Below are 22,653 nucleotides of genomic sequence, written 5' to 3' on the forward strand. Positions count from 1 at the left end.
TGCTTGGTCTTCTCCTTACCCCCATTCTTCCGCCTTAGATTAGGGTGACTGCACCAGGGGGCCATGGTGACATGAATGGAAGCCCAACAAGGCAGAGCACAGGAAGGGGGGGAAAAGGAGACAGGTCGGAGAGGGGCCTAAACCCAGTCTGCTAAACCAAAACTCACCCAAGGGCAACACCCTCCCAGCTGGGGCCTCACGGCAGACTTGGGGCTGCTTCCCAGTGTCTGGCCCAGCTGCCTGGAAAGTCCTTTCAGTCCCTTAGAAGCAGCAGGACACACCACAGGGATGATGCATTTCTCTTTTATTCTTCCCCTCCCTCTATCATTCCCTCTTTTTAGCCCACCTCTCCCATCCCCTGACCTTACTGCTTTGCTATTACCTCTATCCTGATGGGACTGTCTGAGCTACAGTCTCTAGCAAATGAGTAAATATTCCCTCCCACTCTTCACTCCCAACCCTTCAAAACCTCCTGTATCCCCAGGAACAAAGGAAAGTGCGTGCCCATCCCCTAGCTCTGAGATCCTTGTGTGACTTCTTCTAAGCCCTGGAGACATTTCTCCTCCCTTCTCCTTGCCTGGTCACCCTCCTGCCATCTCTTTCTACTAGATATCCTACACAGGCCCTGGACAGGCTTTGGCCCAATTCCTCCACAGGGCGGCTCCCAATCCCTGGCAAGGGAACCTCCAGTCTAGATCTCTCCAGCTTAGCATGATTTCTTAGGGCTGGTGGATCTAGGACATACCAACCTCTGCACTCAGATTTGAGATTCTGTGAAAACAGGCAGATAGCACAAATTCTCCCCACCTACCTGCACCCATCCCAGCTCTTCAGATTCCACCCCCTTCACAGTGTCCTGGTTTACATGAACTCAGTGTTTTTTATTCCTGCTCTGCCCAGAATTCTTTCTTCTTATTCCCATCACCTAGGCCTCTCAATTTTCCTTAGACTCCTAAAAGTACCTCCCCGTAGTCCAGACTCTTTCTCCCTATAGGATAGCAATGAGTAGAAACAGGAGGAACCCCTAATGGTTCTGTTTGGGTGTGGAACATGACCTTGGGTCATCTCATTTGCCAGAGCAGACACCCCAAATTCTTTTGCCGAGAGTTGTGATGAGGGGCAGAAGGAGGGTACATCTTAATGTTAGTGGCTAGAGACTAGAGCTAAAGCATTTATTGCAAAGGGGCCAGGGGAAGAGGCTTGGATGTGTGTGTGCCAAGGGTGGGCACAGGAAACATGGTTTTATTAAGTGTGAGGCAGAGATAACTGGGACACGGAAGATTCCAGAATATCTGATGGTGTCATCTTTTGCTGATTTGCAGGCCCTGCCACTGACTGCTGTGACTTCTCTGCCAGTCCCTAGTCTAGGCCTAGGGCCAAAGCAGGATGAGGTCACTTGTCTCGTACATCCAAGCTGTAACAGTAATATTACTTAGAGCAAACATTTCTTGGCTGCGGTCTCTTTCTGCCTGCTTTACCTGGGACCCTTAGTGATTAAGAGCATAGTCTGGGGGAAGAATTAGGTTCAGCTTTTTTGTCTTTATCTAAAGGACCTGGGATAAATTACTACTTTCTCTGAGTCTCAGTTTTCTCAATTACAGAGTTGTGTCTACTAATAAGCATTCTCAGCTAGAAGAGAAGATACATATGCAAAATGCTTCATACAGTACAGGGCACACAGCAGATGGCAATACATGGTGACAAATGCATTTGAAACAGTGTGTAATCACCTGGAAGGTCTCATGGATGACACTTTGCAAAGTGCTGCTTTAGGGAAGAAGATAAAAAGCTGCAAAGGCAAAGGACTGGTTTGATGGTTCTTTTTGGTCCCCTGTCTTTAAGAAACTTGAATTGTTATAGGGCAATGATTTGTAGTGGGTGTAGGTTGTGGCTAAGCAGCTCCCAGACTTTTTTTCTGCTTGTTATTTTTACTTGTCAGCCCCTTACACTTTCACATGCTTATCCTCCCAAAACAGCACTCTGGGACCTGAATCACCAGGTAAGAAAGGAATTTTCTGGATCTTCCTAGTAGCCCCACTTTCCCCAAACTTCCTTGATTAGATCCATTTAGTATCATTTCTCCTCTCTCTATATAACATGTACTATATAGCAAACATACACCTGCTAACACACCCACTTATCCCAGTTATCTCCACAGACCACGCTAGCCAGCTGTAGGATGATTACAGAATACAATCCCTAGGTGAGTTGGAAGCTTACCTGCACGGTCTGGCGGTCAGGAATGCCACTGTACACAGAAATCTGGGGCCCTGTGGGGCGGCCACTTCCACTGCTGCTGCTGATCCCACTGGCACTGCTGGTGGTGCTGGCACTGCTAGATGTGTGGGGGACTGGCAGCTCATTCTCCATGGTGGAGCAGATGGCGCAGGCAGGGCACTCAGATGGCAGAGGAGCAGGCGGATGCTGAGAGGAAAGAGGCAGAGTGAAATGTTAAGCAAGCACTTAATAGAGAATGCACAAATTTACGTCAGCTTCCCATTAGCCTGAAGTGGGACCACTTCTGAACTGAGGTCCTGAGACATACCTGCCATCAGGTCAGGGCCAGGAATGGTTCACTAGGTGAGACTTGAAATCAGGACTGCCTGACTCTAAAGTCTGTGACCTGTTATTCCACTAGAGGAGGTAAAACCAGGAATGGCAGTGGTCTTAGGGACCATCTCTCATCCCATGCACCTCTTCATCCTTGGGATGGAGAAACTGAACATTAGAGAACTTATTATTTGTCCACATGTGTATAGCCAGTTAGTGAAAGAAATGGGATTCAAAATCTGCAGAGAACAGAATGAAAGAGGACAATAAGGAGGTGATAAAATACACGGAAGTGTTTTATTTTCAAAACCAGAAGAGCTTTAAGTATGTTTGAGTCTGTGTTTTCTTTATGAAGTAATTACTGAGTGCTCTCTGATTTAATGCTAAGCAGGATACCATGTTGAGCAATTTGGTTAAAATAGCAGGTTTTGGAATCAGAAAGACTTGGGTGTGAATCCTGGTTCTGCTACTTACTAGCTGGGCACCTTGACAAGTCAGATTTCTCTAACCTTCTGTCTCAATTTGTCACATGTCAGAGCATATGGGTTGTAGGGAGGATAAAGTAAAATACTGATACGAAGTGCTTATAGAGTGTCAAGCATATACTGAGTGCTCCATCAGCACTGGCTGCCCTTGTGGTTATTAAAATCGTCCCCAGCCTTGTTCCCACTGTCAGGGTCCAATAGATCAATCCTCTTCAGAGGTGGAATTGGCAGAGCCTCTTGGAATCTTCTATCCCAGTCATTAAGAAGAGCCAGAAATTACTTCAGGGACCATCCTGTGATCTGGATTCAGAACTTGACATTGCACATCCTCTTGAAGCATGTGTTGAGGAGTGGAGTGGGGTTGGGAGGGAAGGAAGAGCTGATGGGAAAGGCATACATAGGTCTGAGGTCAACTTCCTCTTTTTCTCATGCTATTCATAAAATCGTCATTTCTAAATGTAAGCTTTTCCTTCTATCCATTCCTTTCTACACCTAAAATAACACTCCTTTGTCATCCCATCACAGACATTCAATGCTCTGCTTGCAGATTATACCAATTTAATAAATCCAGAAAATATGTTTTTTTCACACTAATGAGAGCAGTGATGAGTGTCAAGAACTAGAATTGTCATTAACGTCCTGTTCCCCTCCCAGTGCTGCTCAGTTTGGAGGTTGTCAACATTCCTCAGATTTTCCTCTTCAGACTGGGTGGATTTCCCTGTGGCTGAAAAAAGTGTTGGTGAAGGCTAAAAGACAGGAATATGGGGGCTAAGGAAATCTGGGCCATTCCAGGGTGGCAGTCAGCAAGTTGAAGTTCAGAGGCCTATGGCTTCCAAGGCAGTGTAAAACCTGCCAGTGGCGCTTGTGACCCGGGTCCCTAAGCAGTGATTTTCCCTAATGTTTCTATGTCTGCTTTTACTGCCACAGGGCAAGGCCCTGTCCATGAACTCCTTTTGTCCTGAATGGAAGCTCAGTTGAGGGCCTCACTGGGCTGCTCACTTGTTAAGGATGTTTATGGTGATAATGATGCAGGAATCAATGAAACAGCAAGGTCAACAAACATTGCCTGTGCTCTGCTCAGTTGAAATCTATCTTATATTCTAGGGAGGGGAAGGTAGGCTGAATAGAAAGTAGTAGAAGCTGATGTAAATTCTGTTCTTGCAGAACCTGACACACTAGTTGTAGAGATGAGGTTTGAGTGAATGTTAAAGACCACTGAGCAAAAAATTGGCAAATGAGCGTTGTGTTTGATCATGGAATATCCCATCGAATCTCAAGGTCTTCTCTGAGTTGAATGCTTTGCTTCCTTTTCCCAAAATATTGATCACAACTGGGTCTCAGTTCCCACCCTAGGAAATCTCTGCTGAATTCCTTATCAACATAAAACACAAAATAGGAAAACAGGGCAGCAGCCATAGCAAATTGAGGCAAGGGTAACCACATCCTAGATGATGAAGCCTCAGCTATTCTTTCCCTTTTTGCAGCAGCTAGGACAGATCTTGTGCACAGTACATACTCATCCTTGTTGACAAATAAAACAAGACAAAATTCGAAAGAGAGCATAGCATCCCTGTATGGAAAAACTTCACAGGCAAGGATGGCAGCTGCTCCCCATGCAGAGACTCACAGCAATGCGGGAACACAGGCATAAGGTAAGGTGTTTCCTGGATTCTCCTGCCCACCTGCCTCCTTCCTTCTGGGGTCAAGTATGCGCTCCCTTCTCTCTCCAGTCTCTCATTCTTAGTTCTGCCTCCCCACCATCTTCACTTTGCCTGTTCTGTCTCCTTAATTTTTGAAACTGAACCCCTGGTTTTGCCACTCCTGTTCCAGACCCTCATTCCCTCCCATCTCCGTGGAGTGGATTGCGCTTTGGCTCTTGACACACACTCTCTCTCTGACTCTTGAACTTGTGATTGTTCTCCCCCACTCCTCTCTCTTGCCCTCATTCAGCTGATCCTGAGTGGTCACGCCAGTACTCTAATGGGCTCCTCTCCTGTTCCTTACCTCTTTGCCTGACCCCTGCACTCCCCCAGCCCTGCTGCCCTTGACTGACCACATTCTGAAACTGCTCCCTCTGCGTCTTGCTCCCTTGCCTCACCTGCTCCAGCTTTCTCCTCACTTGTGGTCTCCCCTACTTGAGGATTTCTCTGCCCAGGCCTGATGGTGCACATGCTCTCTTTCATTCATGCTTATTCTCTAGGAAGTGCATACTCCCTCTTGGCCCTTTCTCTACCCTCTCTCCAACTTACACTGTCTGTTCTAGCTCATGCTTTTGCTAGCCACAGCTGCCTCTCCAGTGTGCTCTCTCTGGCTCTTTCTCAGTCACCCATGCAAAGCACAGAACAGGGAAGGAAAGACTCTGCCTAGGAGATTAGAGAGCCCTTCAAAGGAGAAGTAATATTTGAGCAACCTGAACCCACACCTTCTCTGCTGTCACAGCATAAAGTTGCCCTGTGACACCTTCCACTCCTTGTTGACCACTCCTAGAACCTTCTGTAATAGGCAAGTTCCCAGGTCCTTACAATCTGAACATCTATTGAGCATATACCATATATATGCAGGGTATTCCTGCTAAGTACTGGGAACAGAAAAGAGGTAGAAGACATGAATCCTTAATTTAAGATTCTTAACTTTTGGAGGCATATCAGAAATGGCAAAACTCAAGTCCCCCTCAAAATGCAGACGTATATGAAAATGTGCTTACAAATACAGAGGTTAATGAATCCTTTGAAGCCTGTGCATTAGACTGTCTGGACTATGAAGCTCTGCTTCTTAGCTAGGTAGGGGTCGGGCATGAAGTATAAATTGAAAGATAATGATAATATTACCTACTATATGTCGAGTTCCAAATGAGTGATTGAGACAACATTTGCCAGTGTTCTGAAGAGTGTGAGATATTAAGGACCTTGTGCAATGTGAAAAATGGAAAGTGAAGGTGGGCTTTCTGACTGCCAAAGGCTCACACTGCTGCTGAATAAACAGTTACTGCTGTAAGATTAACTGGTCCCCAGCACTCCCTCTGGGCATTCGCTGGTGGCTCAGTTTTCCTAGGAGAAACAATGTCCTAAGGAAGGGAGAGCATATATTTAGGAGTCAGGTTATCCTAGCTTTGGGAAAACCAACTCAACCGTTACTAGCTGTATGGCCTTGGGCAAGGCAATTTACCTCTCTTAGTTTCCTAATCTGCAAAACTGGGTCATAATAATACTTTTTCTGAGTGGTATATGTATGTAAGGATCAATCTCTTAGCCTCATTCCACTTTTCTAACCTTATATTCTATGATGTAAGTCCACTGTTCTGTCTGGTGGTCTGCTTTCTTTCTCCCAAATACCACATGCTTATGATTACCTTGGCTCCTTGACTTTGATGAAGTTCAGTTTATCTATTTTTAATTTGGTTGCTGCCATATGTAAGACATCAGCACCTAATCTTAATTTATGAAGATTTATACCTAGGTTTTCTTCAAAGAGTTTTGTACTTTTAGTTCTTACATTTAGGTCTTTGATCCATTCTGAGTTAGTTTTTGAATATGGTGTGAGGTAGGGGTATAACTTCATTATTTCATTTTCATTTTTTTTCATGGTAAAAAAATAAAATAAAATTTTTCCCATTCACAATGTTGTGAAACCATTACCACTATCTATTTCCAGGATTTTTTACTACCCCAGGCAGAAACTCGGTAATCATTCAGCAATAATTCCTCATCCCATTCTCCCCTCCTAGTAGCCTCTATTTTTTTTGTCTCTATGAATTTGTCTATTCTAGATATCTCATATAAGTGGGATCATACAAATTTATCATTCTGTGTCTGGTTTAGTTCATTTAGCATAATGTTTTCAAGGTTCATCCATGTTATAACATGTGTCAGAATTTCATTCCTATTTGTGGCTGAAAATATTCCATTTATATACGTATATATCACCCTTCGTTTATCCATTGATCTATTGATGGGCACTTAGGTTGTTTCTACATTTTGGCCATTGTGAATAATGCTGCCATGATACATGCTTGCAATGGTACAAGTATCTGAGTTCCTGCATTCAATTATTTCAAAACTTTTTAAGGAACCACCTTTCTCCAACTGCTTTCCCCAACCTCATTCTTTTGCATGTGGATATTCCTGTTGTCCCTGCACCATTTGTTGAGTAACCTCTGTTCTTAGGCCCACACAATTCTTCTCAGTATGGCATATGAACCCACCACGAACTGATCCTGCCTATCTCCCTGGCCTCATTTTCCACACTACACCCCCACTGCTTTAGTGTTATTCCAAACATCCTGTTTGGACACCTTGCTGTTTCCTACCTCTAAGTTTAATTATGTGGTTAAACTCATGCTGCTCCCTTCCCCTGAAATGCCTTCCTTCCATTTTTCACTTAACCATCACCTTAGATCTTTAAAACAACTCAAGTCTCTCCCGTGAAACACTCTCTGAATACAACTTCTCTTGCTTCCTTCAAACTAGGTCCTAATTTCTTCCTTTAAGCCATCTAGTTGGATGGTTTATTCCCAATACGTTGTGTTTGTCCCTCTCCTTGCACTTGGAATGCAGTATCACAAGAAAATGATTTGCTTACGTGTGTCTTCCCCACTTAACTCCGATCCTGGAGAACAGGGATCATATATTTATCTATATATACCTAGTGCTTCATTCTGGAAATGTTTGTTGAGCAGAATCGCTTGAAAGGTACCACACTTTATCCTACTTCTCATCTGAAAGTTTAGCTCAATTTCTGTGTCATCTGAAAAATTCTCCCCAACTACTTTAAAACAAACACTATAGTATCTTCCATCGATAACATCTATGCTAATAATAGTGATTATTTATTGAGCACTTTCTATGTCTTCCATCAATATCACTTTCAGTATCTTCCATCAATAACACCTATGCTATTAACAGTGATTATTTCTTGAGCACTTTCTAAGTGTCAAGCACTATAATGGATGCTTTATATATATACTCACGATCTCTCTTATGGGGTAGGCATTACTATCCCAATTTTGTCAATGAGGAACTTATCTAAGTAACTCTTCTAAGGTCATCACCAAACCAGGATTCAAAGCCAGGTCTTACTGCAAAACCAGAGCTGTTCCCACTAAACCCCCTGAGACTTTACCCATAATCTCATTTTGAGCCACTAAATGACATTGGACAAAGCCCACATCAGCATATGAGATTTTTGGAGGTGGAATAGAACTGAGATCACTGAATTTAATCCCCTAATTATGAAATGTTTATTAAATATTTTATACTTATAAAATAATATCTATGTATAAGATATACATAAAGGATCACATGCATGTGTACCCACCAACCAGTTTAAGAAATCCAACATTACCATGTCCTTTGTTTTTCCTATGCAAAACCTGAGCTCCAGTATTTGGGTGACTCACTGAAGAAGCTATAGCTCCCTAGACTTTTCTCCGGTAGCATGGACGTAGAAGGCAGTCCCAGAAAACTTCCTGGACTCATGGTGTTGGTGATTTACTCAGCCAGAGGGTTAGAGTTTGCCTTGAGGAAAAATCAGACGCTAGCATCCTACCACATGTCACATTCTCACTGGTCTCCTCATGGAAGGGAACTTAGGTTAGAAAGAAACAGAATTAAGTAGGAAATGTAGACCAATACAGTAGCTTTCAACCTTTATCTTCTACAGTTCCCTCTTTGAGCCCGAACTTTCAGTGCTTACCCACTCCTGCCTCCTTCTGCCTCAAAGCTCTGGTCTGTGGGACGGTATCTGTGGACTCTCATTATGCCCTAGGCTAGGGGCCCACATTAGAAAATCTGAACCTTTTAACTTTCTAGGCTTTAAGCATTTTATACAGCTCTATTTAATTTCCTTTTAATTCCTACTCTTATTCCTCCCTTAATTTCCTTTTAACTAGTTCCTTATTTCTTCCCCAGGGCCACTGATCCCTGTGGACTCCCACTATGAACCACAGCCAGATCTGGTTAATGGCATATCCAGCACTGGTCTGTTTGAATCCAGGTGCCCACTCACTGTGTGGCTGTATGAGCCCAAGCTCTGAAGGCTGTGATTCCTACTTTAGTCAACTCTCCCTTCCTAACCTCAAGGGACCATTTTGAAGGATGTGCTGATGGTAAGTGGCTTGGATAGTGATCTTATTACAGGTCTCTGCTGCCCACAGGGCCTGAGACTAACAGCTGGAGAAATGCTGATGGCTCTGCCCTCCCAGGAGCCACTAAGTCTAGGAAAAACTAGGCCTTTGTCCCCAGGGTCAGAGAAATCCATTTTCTGCAGATTACTTCAGTTACAGAGGTTCCAGCGAAGTGAAGGGGAAGGACACTGAAGACAGAGCTCCAATCCTGACCCTAAAGCCCTGGGGTAAAGTGGGGTGGGGTTTTTCCTAATGGACTCTGGAGACTGACAGGAAATGAGAGGTCCAGTGTAGCCAACAAGGCTGCAGGCATTGCCATCCCTGTGGTGGCATGTGTGTGCAGAGTTTGAAAAGGCAGGGTGACGGTGCTCCTCTGCTGGGGCTCTGCCTCTCTTTGGTCCCTTCTCTGTCTGAGGTGTAAGTCAACAACAGCAAAGCGCTCAGCTTCTTTAGTCTCGGGGACCTCAGAGAGATCTCCTTACACTGCCGGGTTGCTGCAGGAACATAAGTATCCTGGTTTGCCCCAGTCTAATTATGCCTCTAGCAGTTGTCTGAGGCTACTGATCAGTGGAAGCAGTCCAAACGGACTCAACTCAAATCTCAGAAAGTTCCCTCTCTTCCAATCCTCTGCATGTTACCTCTGTTAGTGTCTCTAGAAACCAAAGTAAATAAATGAAGGCTAACAAAGACAGAAATGAAGGATAAGTTCAAATGGATCATATGGTCCTAGCAATTAAAATGGAATGACTGCTTTGTGAAATAGAACTGCATACATTTATATGAATAACTTTTTCTGCAACCTCATTGTTTTCTTCCTAAATTATAGAAGGCAGATTATGCCACTAGTGCTGGTTGGCTGAAGGACATGAAGAGAAAAAAGAAAGACTTGATATTTTAGGCCATTATGCAAATGGTGTTTGGGGACTAAGGCACAGGACGAGTTTGTCCAGACTCCAGTAGCTCTGGTCTCACTGCTCTGAGGCAGGGCCAACTGTACAGCCTGTATCTTTTATTGCAGGGATTGGGACTCTTTCCCGTAAAGGGCTACATTGCAAATATTTTAGGCTTTGCAGGCATACAGTCTTTGCCATGATTATTCAACTCTGCTGTGCAAAAGCAACCATCGATGGCATTACTGAAGTGTGGCTGTGTTCCAGTAAAACACTAGTTATGAAAAAGGGGGTGGGCTGGATTTACCCACAGGTGGTGGTTTACAGGACCCCTCTTCCATGACAAACCCATTTTTGTATGTCAGCCACCTGTCTGCAGTGTACCTGCAGCATATTAGTTAACAGCATGGGCTTTTGTGTTAGAAAAAGACCTGGGTTGAAATTCTAACCAGGCCACACAGTAGCCGTGTATCCTTGAGCAAGTTATATCATCTTTTGGGCCTCATTTCTTCAGCAGTAAAATGAGATCACATTTCCCCCTGGAGTGGTTATATGGGTTACATGAGATGTCATGAAGCACTGAAGACAACACTTAGTGAAATAGGAAGCATGCGATACACTGCGAGGGTGTGAGCCCAATTTAGGATTTGGAAAATGATTCTTTTAACCAGGGTAAATAGTGAGAATCCTGTAAGTTATTTTTCATCATTGGTCACAGGTCACAGTCACACTTAAACTTGTCTTGTAAAAGGCCATGGTCCATTTTACCAGTCTAAATTTTTGTCTCTTTTTTAAAGTGCAGTTTTTCAGAAGGCTGTTTAGGAGCCTAAGATTTAAAAGAGTCATCTAGCATATATGTCCTAGAGCCATACTTCTTGGGCCCTAAATCTAGCTTCCTAGTTGTGTGACTCCGAGAAAATTACAAAACCTCCTTTAGTCTAGCTATGAAATTGGGATGATAATACTATCTTGTAGGGGTATTGTATTGGATGAGTTAATACATGTCATACAGTTAGAACCATGTCGGGCACTTAGTAAATACTTAAGAAATTTAGCTGCTATTACGATCATTATTTATTACTATCATCATTATATCATTACTATTGACATTATTAAGGGTTCTTCAGAAAGAAAATTTGCTCCAGGGCTTAAAGAGGAATGCTATTCTACTGGTTTCTCAGAAGACAAGTACATATACAAACTTGGAACCAATCATTATGTTAAATTGGAGCCTAATTTTAAGACATCCATTTCTTTAATTTCCCAGCTAAGCCATCACACACTCTATCGATGTCCTTTTTCCTCCCACTTAAATACTGCCTGTAACAGGCTGTACTGTGTTCCCTCAAAGAGCCCGAATCCCCCAAATGTCAGAATGTGACCTTATTTGGAAATAGAATCATTGCAGATATAATTAGCTAAGTTGAGGTCATATGGGAGTAGGTGGGCCCCTAGTCCAATATGACTGGTGTCCTCATAAAAGAATGTCATGTGATGAGACAGACACATACAGAGAGAAGATAGCCACATGAAGATGGAGGTGGTGATTGGAATTATGCTCTCAAAAGCCAAGGACAAGCAGGAGCCACCAGAAGCCAGGAAGAAGCAAGGAAGGATTTCAGAGGGAGCATGGCCCTGCTGCCACCTTGGTTTCAGATTTCCTTTCTCCAGAACTGTGAGACAGTATATTCCTGTTGTTTTAAGCCTTCTAGTTTGTGGCACAGACTAGAAAGAGTAGGTTGAGGTAGGATGGAAGAAGACCATTTCCAGAGAAAAAGATACCTTTACTTCTGTCAAAACCTCAAATTTAGGAGAATCTATTTTTTTAATCTGGTGACAGAGTAAATTCTTCATGCTCTGGTTTCAGCCAATTCTTTCTTGCTTATTCTTAGCAGAGCTAGGCATTCCTGGAATTTGTACATAGAAATCTCCGAGGCCAAGGGGGTATAAAAGACCTCATAAAAATCTCTCCAAAGGTACAAACTTGCAGTTATAAAATAAAGAGGTCCTGAGGATGTAATTAAGACAGCACATTGACTACAGTTAATATTGCACTCCATATTTGAACACTGCTTAAAATTTCTCATCACAAGAAAAAAAATTCTGCAACTACATGTGGTGATGGATATTAACTAGACTTACCGTGGAGATCATTTTGGAATATATATAAATATCAAATCATTATGTTGTTCACCTAAAACTAATACAATGGTGAATGTTGACTATACTTCAAAATAAAAAATCCCTCCATACTAAGTCTCTCCACAAATCACACCTGTGCACATACACACACATATACACACACACACACACACACACACACACACACATATTCAGAGCATGCCATTTTCTGCCACTCCACCTCAGCCTTGCGTGATAGGCTAGTCTTTCTGCCACTGCTACTTTCTGACAGACATAACTAAGCCAGGACAGGGACCATGGGAAACAGCCCGGCTTTCAAAATAATTCAAGGGCATGGAAATGCATTTGTAAGTTCTTCACGAGCCCCCTATTCTCTTCTTGTTCTACCTCTCCAAACTGGGGTATTCCTCAGACCTACAGAGCCCTGCAGGTATCACCACCTCTCTGCAGCACTTGGGGTTAAGGAGTTTGCTCACTTTAATGAACACAAGCTCAGAGTGACTCGGAGAAGAAGGGACTGTATTGGGTGCCCTGTTTTCCTGCTACCACCTGGGCATGCTCCCCCCAGAGCTTATTCCAAGAGGGTTTGCTTCCTCCCTTGGAGTTTTCCTTTATATCCCCTATGAGGAGATTAGGGAACGGGGCTTTATAGACTTTTGATAAGTTATTAAGAGATAGACTGCTGCAGATAGAAGTCTTTTGTCACAAAGACTTTTGTTATGAATGTAAGTGATCTTTTATCCATTAGGAGGCCAGTGGTCTTAGGCCTGGTACTGCAAAATGATCATTCTTGCCATTTATTGGGTACGTGCTGAAGGATAAGAGTTTTATATGCATGAGCTCATTTATTCCTTACAATAATCTTACGATACAGGGATTATTTCCTCAATTTTCCCACAAGAAAATTGAGGCTCAGAGAGGTCCAACTAACTTATCTGAGGCCATGGAGCCAGCAAATGGCATGTGTAGGAATTGAAATGAGGCTTGCAAGCCCATGCACAAGAGGCAGAATTATTATGCTTACACTAGACTAGACTAGACTAGACTAGATTTATGCTTAGGCTATGCCTAGACTAGACTAGGCCTCTGTGGGCTGGTGAGTTCTCACAAAGTTAACTAGGCTCCTATTGCCTTCTGACAGACTGCCTCACAAGAGTAATCTCAAGCAGGGGGCAGTTTGTGGTAAAGCTGTCAACTGTAACTCTCCCAGGGCCTGCCTTGTATCTCAGAAAGTACACTTGGAGTCATCAGTGGGGCTTGTCTAATATTTGTAGGCCTTTCTTGTTCATGAGTATTTTCAGATATCTTACCTACCCATAAGGCTGGTTCTTTTAGCAGTGTTTGCAAAACAATTTTTAACTACTTAAGTGAGAAGCGATACAAAACAAAAACAACTGCCCCAAAATCCTTTGGAGAGAAGGGGTGAAGGGACACCTACCTTTCCTAAATGCCCACTATGTGCTGGGCACAGTCTCAGGAAGGCAGCATGATTTAGCAGAAAAAGGAGGAGCTTTGTGTTAGAGATAAAGCTGTTTTGATTCCTGCCTTTGCCCCATTTGGTAGATCTGAGGCAGGTTATTTAACCTCTGTGGGCCTCAGTTTCTTCATCTATAGATTTTTAAGAGTTATTGGGAAAAGTAAATAAGTAAATGCAACCAAAATGCCAAGTGCAGTGTGCAGCACAGAACAGGCATATAAGAGTTATCAGCCTTCTGCTGCCTGCTGAATCTTCTACCCTGGTTTTGAAGTAGTAATTATTGTTGCAGAAACAGGTCTGAGTGGTAACTTGCCCAAGGTCAGAAAGCTATTAAGTGGCATAAGCCAGAACCATCTGAAGCTAGAACTCAGGTCCCAGTTCTAATATGGGAGTGCCTTGAAAGTGGAGAAGAAAGACTAAAAAATTTGGACATTTAATCCTTTGCAGTTATTGAACATACCCTTAGTTCAGGCTTGATTGTGAGCTTTTCACCAGTCTGAAAAGCCCTATTTTTAGATCTTAGGAATTTTCCTCCTAAAGAAAGAAAAACAAGAAAAAGCAAAACCCACTTGCAGGTGACACTGTAAGAAGTGATAACCAGGGAGGTTAACCATGGTGTGTATGTGGGAGGGGTGTTCATGAATGTGCACTCATGTACACGTGTGCGTTGGTAAGGGAGGGAGACCCACAACTCCAAGCTCTGTGTAGTAAATGTGCTTTAGAAATTGAGAAAGTAAGTGATCAATAAACATTCTTCTTGGAGGGATTTTTCAGGCAACGGTTATTAGTTCTCAGTGTGCCTGGATTAATATTAAGACTACATGACATTGTTAACATGCATACAATCTGAGACTTTAGCTTTCTTTCTCCACTGCCTCCTCCCACCTTCTTCGGGGCAGTTCCCTCCCTGGGCCCTCACTGCTTTGGCCCAGCCCACCATTTAGAGGACTCAGCCATTCCTAAGAGGCTTTCTCTTGCTCTGCTTCTGCCCTAGCAACTTGTCATGGCAGCTGTTTCAGAGCTTTGGAATCACAAAGCAATTCCAGAGTTCCCCAGGCCCAGCTCTGGGGCCTTCTTTCCCTCATTTGTCCCAAATAATGGCCTCTAATTGCTATTAACATTCCTCTCTAGCAGAAACATACTGTGTGTCTGTGGTCAGACTATGATGTACTGTGACCACCAGCCTTTTGCTTCCTATTGTATTTGGAATGTTATGTTCTATTTCGTTTTATACCCAGATGCTTTCTCTCTCTTAGCATACCTGTTGGCTTTTAGCTTCTAGTATTTCTAGCCTGTCCTGCTACTGTTTGCAGGGGAAAACTATCTAAATGGAGTAGATACCCTCAATCTTTACCCAAGTATAACTTTACCCTTCTTCTTTTCTCATACTTACAAAACTTATCTAGCTAATTTCGATAGGTAGAGTGGGTACAAGTAGGACCACAAAGTGGAAATTGTAAGTAGATAGATTTCAACTCAACAAATAAAAGTAGTAACAACTGTAATTGTTAAAAAGGGGAGTGGGCTGCTTTGTGAAGTGAGTTCCTGGTTGGTGGAGAAGTTCAAGCAGAGGCTGAACCACCACCTCACAGGTGTGATTCATGCAGTGCTGCCTCTAGGGTCTCCTTTAACACTCGTAACGTATAATTTCAGGAAAATCTTTTACTTAATGCCAGAAATACAACTGTAATTTTACGTTTTTTGCTTATTTTTTAATTCTTCCATTCATGAATGTTGTAAATGCTAATCTGGTTTTTCAACCTGCAGGACAGATCCTTACTGGTTTTCCTCATTCTAGTTACTAAAGAAAAGAATAAATTCCATTAGTATGTACTTACTGATTCTCATCATCTATTCAAGGTGGAGGAAACTATTTTTTTTACTTTATGGATGGGGCAGCCACGAAGTGGCTAAGTAGAAAAACTGATCTCTTTTGGAATCCCAGAACATGGGTTAACTACCCAACTAGCTCACCCAACCACCATCCTCCACCCATCCATCCTTCCCACATTTATTGAACAATTATTATGTGCTTGGTACTGAATGGAATATAGAAATAATTCAGATCTTGACTGTTCTTAAGGAGTCACAGTTTGAGAAGGGAAATAAGAAAAGTACATGAATAAGTATAATAGGAGTAGGCAATCTTTTTCTGTAAAGGACCAAACAGTAAATAGTTCAGGTTTTGTGGACCACATATAGTCTCTATTGCATATTCTTATTTGATGTCTACAACCCCCCAACCATTTAAAAATGTGAAATCCATTCTTAGTTCTGGTACTTTACATAAACAGGCTGTGGGCTGGATTTGGCCCATGGATCCTAGTTTGCTGACCCCTGAAAATGTAATAAGGCAAAAAGTGATAACCTTTGGTTGCATCAGTCAGAGGTTTCATTTGGGGTGGGTCTTTAAAGATGGGTTTGATTGGGATTTTTAGAAATGAGGAGGGGGCATTCTAGGTGGAAAGAGGACAATTACAAGTGGTCCCTTGTTTTTGAATCTTAGAGCAGGGGTTTTCAAAGTTTGGTCAGTATCCCTTGGGAACTTAATAAAAATGCAAATTTTCAGGCCCACAGTGGTCCTCAAACTTCAGCATACATGAGAATCACCTGGAGGGTTTAGCAAAACAGATTGCTGGGCCCCACCCCCAGATTTCAGATGCTGCTGGTTCAGGGATGACAGTCTGAGAACCACTGTCTCAAAGAATATCTTTTTTTACATCTGTACACAGGGAGTGAATGCTTTGCACAGCACCACATTCATTCCATTTGGTGCATGTGTTTAGAAAGGGATTTTGAGCCATTGTAAGTTGGTGGTGACTTCTTTCCTCCAGGGCAGGAGATATGCATCTTGTTAGGCTCACCCACTGGAGGCAGCATGCTATTGTGGGGGCTGTATGGTTGCAAGCATATTCCCTTCTGAATATTGGCTATTGTCTTAACCCTGATATATTTGTGTATTTTTCCCACTGCTACAAAATGGTCCCCTCTGCATTATGGCAGGGACTACTTCTTTTGACTGGACAAAAAAAAATTATAGTTCTTCTATTTTAGCATTTAAGTGAAATGACTTCTAAAAACTTAGATGTGGAGCTCAGAGAGGCTGAGCTGAGGAGGTGGGGAAAGAGAAAGATGAGGCAGAGAGAGTACACAGAGGGGAGGAACCTCAGAGGAGACTACAGGCAACCAGACACAGGAGGAGTCATTAATCTGGCAGACAATGAATGGCAAAAGGCAATTAGCTTGCCTGGGGTTGTAGCAAGCCAATGAAGTATGCAGTATGGCAACTGAGGGCCTAGTGTAAGGGCAGGGTCATTGCTAGGGAACTCAAAAGGAAGACAAGATAAGGGAGGTTAGAGGTGGGAAAACCATCTGGGGCCTGTAGAAAGGGAAAGTGCTCATGGTCTCCATGGATGTTCATCACTCAGTGGAAGTGTCCAGGTATAGGCGGACACTTCCAGGGCTCTACATGCTAGGATACAATCTTAAAAATGAACTAGGTGCTTCAGTGTGTGTGTGTGTGTGTGTGTATGCGCGCACACACACACACACACACACATATGCTCTCTTCATATTACTCTTCATCCACCTGCCAAGTCTAACCACGCAGCAGGGTAGGCTGAGGATTACTGACTGAATATCATCAGCAGTACCACATGCCTAAACATAGGCAGAGTTTTAACAGACACAATCCTAAACTTCAGTTCATGGGGCTTACTTCCACAGTTTAAAGCATGCTTGTTTTTCTCTGTCACACGCCTCATTCACATGCACATTCTCACGTTCTGTTCCTTGCAGGCACTCTGTAGCCATACAAATGGAATCTTCTCTGGTATACACGTTCTGCAGACACATTCACTTACTCATCCTCACTTGGAGTCATTTTTATATATTAAGCACTACCTCCTATCTCTAAAAAAATGACTTCAAATGTCAAAGTTGCTTCCACAGCTTCTGTTCCTGCTGTCTGCAGGAACTGCTAGCTTTGTCATTCTTATAAAAAAGAAAATGTCCCATTATCAGCTTGACTGAGTAAAGAGCCCAACCCAAAGCAGATTGTCCTACCGTGGGATGCAGGTTTGTGGCTGTGGTGTCCCCGCCTTCAAGACCATCCCATTTATCTCTCTTTGTTCCACTCCCTCTCTCTTCCTGCTCAACGCTGCAATCACACACATACTCTGGGTTGGAAAAAAAAGGACAGCCTAATTTCCTGATGATTATGTTGTTACCTAGCAACAGCCAATCAGGGGCTGGGCTTTTTGCCTGCAGTATTTCATGCAAATAGTTTGGAGAAATTGCAGGGTAACCCAGCCTGCTTAGTCTGTTTTCTCAGGGGACACATTACAGAATAAAACCAACCCAAAAGGGGACTATTGAAGCCAGGCCCATGCCTCAGATAGAAGGCCCTCTAAGCTCTTTCCCTCATTCTCTCTGTCCTGTACCCTCTAACAAAAGCATGCGGGTTCCACAGACAGACACTCAGGGAGGCTAAAAAGTTGAAAATTAGCAGCCATCATTTACCCTGGATCTCGGTACTGGTAACCAGAGCCTAGAGCAGCCTCTGATACTCTGAAAATCCTACCTTCTTGGGAAGGCAAAGAACAGCAGTTGTCTGCAGAGGACATGAAGGGGGATCTTCCACGGTCCTCCTGTTTAGAAAGCAGCTAAAGCTTGGCACTTCTAGCCTGATGTAAGAGCCTTACTGATGCCCATGCTGGCCTGTCTCACATGGGAAAACCCATTGTTTACAATTGCATGCTTCCTGATACCAGCTGGCAAATCCTCATTCAAATAGTTGAACAATGAGAGAAGCCACATTACTCATAAGACACTTAAAGAGATGTTTTTGTTGTTGTTTTCCCAACAAGTATTGCATTTGGTGAAAAACACTGTCAGGAGCCACATGTAACTTTCCATAAGGTCTGGGGCCAGGTCACTCAGCTCTGGACTGGTACCATAAAAGATGGACACAGAAGACAGAGTGTCCAGGTCTGTCTCCTCTGGGGAAGTGGGCCAGGCTTCAGGGGTAGGGATCAGATTTCAGCAGTTTGTTTTTTTTGTTGCTGACTCAGTGCTCAGTAATCCAACATGAAGGCAAGAAAACACTGTGACCCCAGCTGCTGGATAGCTCCCCACTGTGCTCTGAATAGGAACTCCAGCCATGTCTTGCAGAGGTGTGTTGTTGGTTACATGGGGACCATGAATAGACAGACCAGCCCAAGTTACCATTAGGATGGAAAACCAATTCAAAGCCTTACCCTATTGACTTGTAGCTTTTACATATTTGTAAGACAAGACATAATTATACTCCCATCTTTATAGGAAGGTGGTGACATCTCTCCAACCTCTGACCTTCACAGCCTCACCATCCAGAGCTGTATTATGGAACCAAAGGAAAGAACTGTCAATCTGCCTGTGTTCAGAAAGGCAGAGTTAAATAATCCCACTCATCTGGGGGATTGGAAAATTCTACTCCCACTCCGGTAAATTTCAGAAAATTCTTTGAGTCAGGCACTTTTATCCTCATAACCTTGGAATACAATGGGTTTTACACCCCATTTTACAGGAGAGGAAACTGATGAATAACTCGCTTAAGTTATACAGTTCGAAGTGGCAAAGCTGGGATTAAAAGTCAGGTCTTTTTACTGTAAATCTGTACTGTGATGTCTACCTCATCCTTAGACCATGCCCAAGTCTTCATAGCAGTAAAAATAAAAGAAAAGGGGGATGGGAACAGAAAGCCACCTTTCAAAGTTAAATTTTTTTTTGTTTTTATTATAGGTACCTAGAGATCCCACTGGGGTACACTGACCTTCAGTGACTTTATCTCTGGCCTATATTAGAACTACCATATGAGCATGTCAGAAATTCTTATGCCTGGGTCCCACTCAAGACTGGTTAATTAATTAAGAATTTCTGGGAGTTGAGGGAGGAGCAGTGTTTTTAAAAAGATTCCCAGGCATAGCACAGCCACTTTGGAAAGTGGTCTGGCAACTTCTTCTAAAACTAAACATACACCTACCCTTTAACTCATAAATTTCATTTCTAGGAATTTACTCAAGCAAAATAAAAACATACATCCATAAAAAGTCTTGTATAAACATGTTCCTAGTAGCTTTATTCATACTAACTAAAAAACTGTATATATCCGTACTATGGGATACTCAGCAATAAAAAGGAACAAACTATTGATCTATACAAAAACATGGATGAATCTAAAAAATGCTATGCTGGATGAAAAAAATACACACAAGAGTACAAACTGAATGATTCCATTTATATGAAGTTCTAGGAATAGGAAAAGTTAATCTATGGTAGAAAAATCAAAGTGATGGCTGCTTCTAGACGTGGTGGGTGGGGAGGGGAGTGGCTTGGAAGGGGGTATGACATGGCAATATTCTAAATGTTGATAGAGGTTGTATTAGTGCATGCCTCTCTCAAAACTTATAGAATAGTAGACTTCAGTTTTGAGCATTTCATTATATGTAAATTTTATCTCAAAAAGAAAAAAGAAATATTGAACTCTAGTTAATGATATGTATGCTGAAGTGTTTAGGGGTAAAGTATACTGACGCCTGTAACTTACTTTGAAAAGCATAAGAAAGAAAGAAAGAAAATAGACTCATGAATGGATGGAAAGACGGATAGTTGGATAGATATTGATGAGGCAAATAAGGTAAAATGTTAATTGTAGAGCTTAGATAGATACATATAGTATTCACTGTAAAACTTTTTTCAACTTTTTGGTATGTTTAAAAATTTTCATAATAAAATTTAGGGAAAAAGGCCCCCAGATGATTCAAATGAGCAAGCATTGGAGTAAAAAACAAATTTCAATGATTTTAGTTAGAAAGTATGAAATGATTGGTGCTATGCCCCTAATCACCAGAGATGATTGTCAATCACTATCCCCTAACACACACACACACACACACACACACACACGCGCGCACACAGGAAAAGAAAACATTCTGAAACTCTTGAGTAAATGTCCTGTTGAAACAAGACTTCCAAGAATTAGGCTAAATCTTGTGGAGACACTATGGCCTGTTTGACATAGGTGTTATATAGGACACATCATCTGACATATGGTTTGATGGGACAAAATATTTGAAATCAGGACAGTTCTGGAAAATCTGGGCAATATGGTAAGTATGCTCTAGAACTAAAAAACCTTAAATCAGCCTCAGCAGGTGTGAGAATAAAGTGCTACTCACTACTCAGTATGGCTTAAAAGCTCCTACTTAGCCCCTGATTCTCCTCCAGGGCTATGTCTAGTCTTCTCAGACTAATTTTCCGTAGCTCCATTTCCCCCTGGAGGACCACAAATCCACATGGATAATGCAGGCTCCGGTATTTAGAGAGGAAGAAGCCGGTGCAGTGTGCCTCGGAGGATCTGAATGGACAGTTGATTCCGCCGGGGTGGGATGAGGGAGAAGGGAAGGGGAAATAATGCAGTCAAGTGCAGTGTGGAGCCCCTACTCCCTGGGCTGCCCCATTCACTCTGCCTAATTGCTTCATTTCCACTGGCAGTGCATCTCAAAATGAATTTCATTACTGGTGGGTGCCTTGGATATCATATTGATTACCAGTTTCATCGATTCTTATCTTGCTAATTAGCATATAAATTAGCCATTTGGGGGAGGCATTAGGCAAAATTGAATTTTCTTCTTAATGTTCTTTCAGAAGGTAAATGAAAATGGATGTGGCCTGTTAAGGCCCATGGCCTTCCTATGACACAAGCTAAGTGCTGTTCACAGCCAAGGGACCCTCTTGTTGAGGGAGAGACAGCTCATGGAAAGAGCCTTCCTACTCCAGGACTGAGATTGCTGCAGTCAGAATGCCTTCAGAGTCATCAAGAAAACTGAGGCAGAGGATACGTTTGCAAGCTGAGACTTGTTTCCTGGGAAGAGATACTATGCGCTGAGAGACAGCAGTGTCCCCTTCCTGCACAGGAGACTCTGTGATGCAGCAATCCCTGTGGAGTTCTTTTCCAAGGCTGGAACTGAGAATGCCACTGTGCTCTTTGGTTTAGTGGAAGATGTAGGGTCTGGAATCAGCTGGTCTGGGTCTGGGTTGGAAGGCCTTGCTCTGCCTTCCACCAGCTATGTAATCTTGAGCACTTTCATCTCTCTAAGGCTTATGTCCTCATCTGCAAAATGGGGATAATCACAGCACTGACCTCACTGGGTAGCTATAAGGATTAAGAGAGAGAATGTATTTGGAGCACTTAGCACATAGTGCCTGGCACATAGAAGAGCTCACAGAAGGTCAGCATTCTTCAGCAGAGAAGAATCTTAGGAAACTAGATGCCAGGGTTCTCCAGAGGGAGTCGCTCAGCTTCAAAGTAATTGTTACTCCAAACTCCTAGGTAGGTAGTCCCTCGAACAGGTCACAGGCCATCAGTCAGGCTAACCTGGTCCTTGCTCTCAAGACAGGGCCCTCAGACCAGCAAGATCACACCACCTGAGAGCAGGTTGATTCCCCAAACGTCTGCCCCACCCTAGACCTGATGAATCATAATCTGCATTGTAACAAGATTCCTAGGTGATTCATACGCATATTAAAACTTGAGAAGCACGGTTATGAACTGAATGTCAGTCCCCACCCCCTAACCCCTCCACGCACATTTCATAAGGGAAATCCTACACTGCAGTGTGATCGTATTAGGAGGTAGGGCCTTTGGGAGATAATTAGGATTAGATGAGATCATAAGGGTGGAGTTTTCGTAAGTGGGATTAGTGTCTGTATAAGAGCCTCAGAGGGCTCGCTTCCTCTGCTCTCTGCCGTGTATGTCTACAAACCAGACGGTAGTCTGCAACACCGAAGGGGGCTTTCACCAGGACTTCATGATGATAGTGGCACCCTGATCTCAGACCTCCAGGCTCCAAGACTGTGAGAAATAAATTTCTGTTATTTATAAGCCACAAGTTTATGGTATTTTATTATAGCATCCCAGGCTAAGACATCCTCTTAACTAAAACCTTA

At 42.9% G+C, this 22,653-nt stretch overlaps 1 protein-coding gene across 6 annotated transcripts in view; it reads right to left on the bottom strand.

Moving 5' to 3' along the window:
- Positions 1 to 22,653, bottom strand: part of PHC2 (polyhomeotic homolog 2) — a 107,051-nt gene that overhangs the window by 45,086 nt on the left and 39,312 nt on the right. For all 6 annotated transcript variants that reach the window (XM_073233606.1, XM_073233607.1, XM_073233609.1 and 3 more), the window contains exon 2: positions 2,221 to 2,424. In XM_073233606.1, coding sequence (XP_073089707.1) covers positions 2,221 to 2,370 — 150 coding nt within the window. In that variant the 5' untranslated portion in view covers positions 2,371 to 2,424. The remainder of the gene's footprint in view (positions 1 to 2,220; positions 2,425 to 22,653) is intronic.

Source organism: Manis javanica, chromosome 4, assembly GCF_040802235.1.
Source record: "Manis javanica isolate MJ-LG chromosome 4, MJ_LKY, whole genome shotgun sequence".
Lineage (NCBI taxonomy): Eukaryota > Metazoa > Chordata > Mammalia > Pholidota > Manidae > Manis > Manis javanica.